The sequence below is a fragment of the Quercus suber genome, unplaced genomic scaffold (genome assembly GCF_002906115.3).
Source record: "Quercus suber isolate HL8 unplaced genomic scaffold, Cork oak 2.0 scaffold_677, whole genome shotgun sequence".
Classification (NCBI taxonomy): domain Eukaryota; kingdom Viridiplantae; phylum Streptophyta; class Magnoliopsida; order Fagales; family Fagaceae; genus Quercus; species Quercus suber.
The window spans coordinates 47969-50294 of NW_027070118.1; the positions used below are offsets into that span (position 1 = coordinate 47969).

The 2326-nt window shown below is 36.0% G+C and overlaps 1 protein-coding gene across 1 annotated transcript; it reads left to right on the plus strand.

Annotated features, from left to right (window-relative positions):
• Positions 1–355: 355 nt before the first annotated feature.
• On the plus strand, positions 356–1806 carry LOC111987448 (LOB domain-containing protein 15). Its single transcript, XM_024019199.2, has 3 exons — positions 356–628; positions 768–1017; positions 1099–1806. The coding sequence occupies exons 1-3, from the start codon at positions 615–617 to the stop codon at positions 1543–1545; spliced, it is 711 nt and encodes a 236-aa protein (XP_023874967.2). The 5' UTR covers positions 356–614; the 3' UTR covers positions 1546–1806.
• Positions 1807–2326: the final 520 nt, after the last annotated feature.

A 2326-nucleotide genomic window follows, 5' to 3' on the forward strand; every position in this document is an offset into this window, starting at 1 on the left:
TTTAATTATGCATTACACAATGTCCACCAACATTATCATAAGATTGTCTGCAATTTTTTCCACAAAAAACAAAGTCACAAAATTTGGAAAACAAATATGAGGCACCCAAACAATGACAATTTTTTGCAGCCTATTATGACAATCATCTAAAGCAAGCTCAGTATTATCCAAATAAAAAACTTAAGAAAGCTCAGACATTTAGGTCAGATGCTTGCTTTCAAAAGTCAAATACCCAAGATTCACACGTGGCATGTTATTGACAGAGCTCTCTCTCTCTCTCTCTCTCTCTCTCGCTAAATGACAAACCCAAGCTAATCTGTATCTCACTCAACAAAATCGGATCCTTGAACATAATCTAAGGATATCACCAATCGATAACAAAAAATCAGAATCTCTCTTCAACCTTTTCTCATAACTCTTTTGATTAGTTCTTTATATATATAAAATACATTGACCTACTACTTCCTCCAATTGCCTTGCCTTATAAGCACTCCTTCCTTAGTCTTATATTTGTTTGTTTCTCCTTATTTTTTTGTTATACGTCTTCTCTTTGTTTCTTCTCTGTGAACACGCCTTTGCTCCATACAATTGACCAATTCTGGCATGCTTGCTTAATGTCCAGAGACAGGTAAATATTATATCTAAGAAAGTTAAAACACTTTACTTTTCTCTTGACTTTAACACTACAGGATGCTCAAGAAACTCAATATCTTGTGTATTCTTCTTCTTCATCTTCTATCTTAATTAATCATCTTGTTGTTAATTAGGGAGAGATTGGATGAGACATCAAAAAAGATCAAACGAGAGACAGATGCAACTTCTCAAATGGGTAGGAGGCATTTACTTGGTCCTTCTGGGACCTTGAACACTATCACACCTTGTGCTGCATGTAAGCTTTTGAGAAGAAGGTGTGCTGAAGAATGCCCTTTCTCCCCATATTTCTCTCCACATGAACCCCACAAATTTGCAGCTGTTCACAAAGTTTTTGGTGCAAGCAACGTCTCCAAGATGCTAATGGTATCCAAAATATCTCTTAACAATTTACTTTAGCTTTTGATGAAATAGCTTCTGAATTTTTGTCCATTTTGGTTTATCTAGGAGGTGCCAGAGAGCCAAAGAGCTGATGCGGCAAATAGTCTGGTTTATGAAGCAAACTTGAGGCTGAGAGACCCAGTGTACGGGTGCATGGGTGCAATTTCTGCTTTGCAACAACAAATACATTCTTTACAAGTAGAACTTAATTCAGTAAGGACTGAGATATTGAAATACAAATATAGAGAAGCAACTAGTAACATCATTTCTTCAAGTCCTGCTGATTTAGTTCCTTTTGGGGCTGTTTCCATTGCTGCACCACAACGAACTCTTCGGCCTCCACCACCGACACCTCCTCCTCCTCCTCCACCACCACCTCCACCAGTCTTGTCATCTCCACCTATTGTTGTCACTTCTTTGTCTTCTTCATCTTCTACTTCTTTCTATATACCACCAACAAGCACAACCAGTTACAGCTCCATTTTGAGTGGTAATGTCTCATATTTTAACTGAACTCATAGAATTTAGTCCTTATTTCTTCTTTTCTGGAAGAATAATCATGTTTAGTAGATTAGAATGACCATTTGATATATTAGGATTGATCTATTTGTTTTTCTCTTATTATTCCTTATGATTGAGAAGTTATTGAAAAATGTAAAGAAAACTTGGAGTCTATAATTGTCACTCCAATCCCCACCATACCCGTTATGCGATTCTTTTTCAGTTCTTCCTTTTTTGTTTGGAGGGGGTATAAAAGTTTCCAAAATTTTGTTCCTTTTGTTTGTTTGTTTGTTTGTTTTTTTTTTTTTTTTAACATGAATCCCTTTCCACGGGATAATTTAATTTTATCATTTCATTCCAATACATGCTCCAATAGTCTCTTCCATGGTTTCTTCATCAAAGGCACTGGCTGAAAATTAATAATAAGTTATAAAGCTTAGACCACAAAAGTGTCCTGTTGCATGATGAGCCATTTTGCTTTATTTTTGTTCATTTTCTCCAAGGAAGAAATTTAGAAATCTAGAAACTCTGAGATTCAAAATACAACCCAAAAGAGGTGTGTCATCAGAGTCTGGATTGGCTAATTGGTCATCACATAAAGGCTGTAATTTCGGTAGGGTTCAGTGTTCACATGCAAAAACACAATCTTGCACAATTAGTCATTGACTAAATGCACGTGTGGGAAATTTCTAAATTTGACTAAACCTTTAGTCCCTGTACATGTTAGTCTGTGCAATTGGAGATTTGAAGGACCTAATTAAAAGCTTACAAAGGAACTTTGGGGGACACAATT

Coding starts and splice junctions, on each gene's coding strand:
- LOC111987448 (XM_024019199.2), top strand. Junction 1,018..1,098: donor ACGTCTCCAAGATGCTAATG/GTATCCAAAATA, acceptor TGGTTTATCTAG/GAGGTGCCAGAGAGCCAAAG.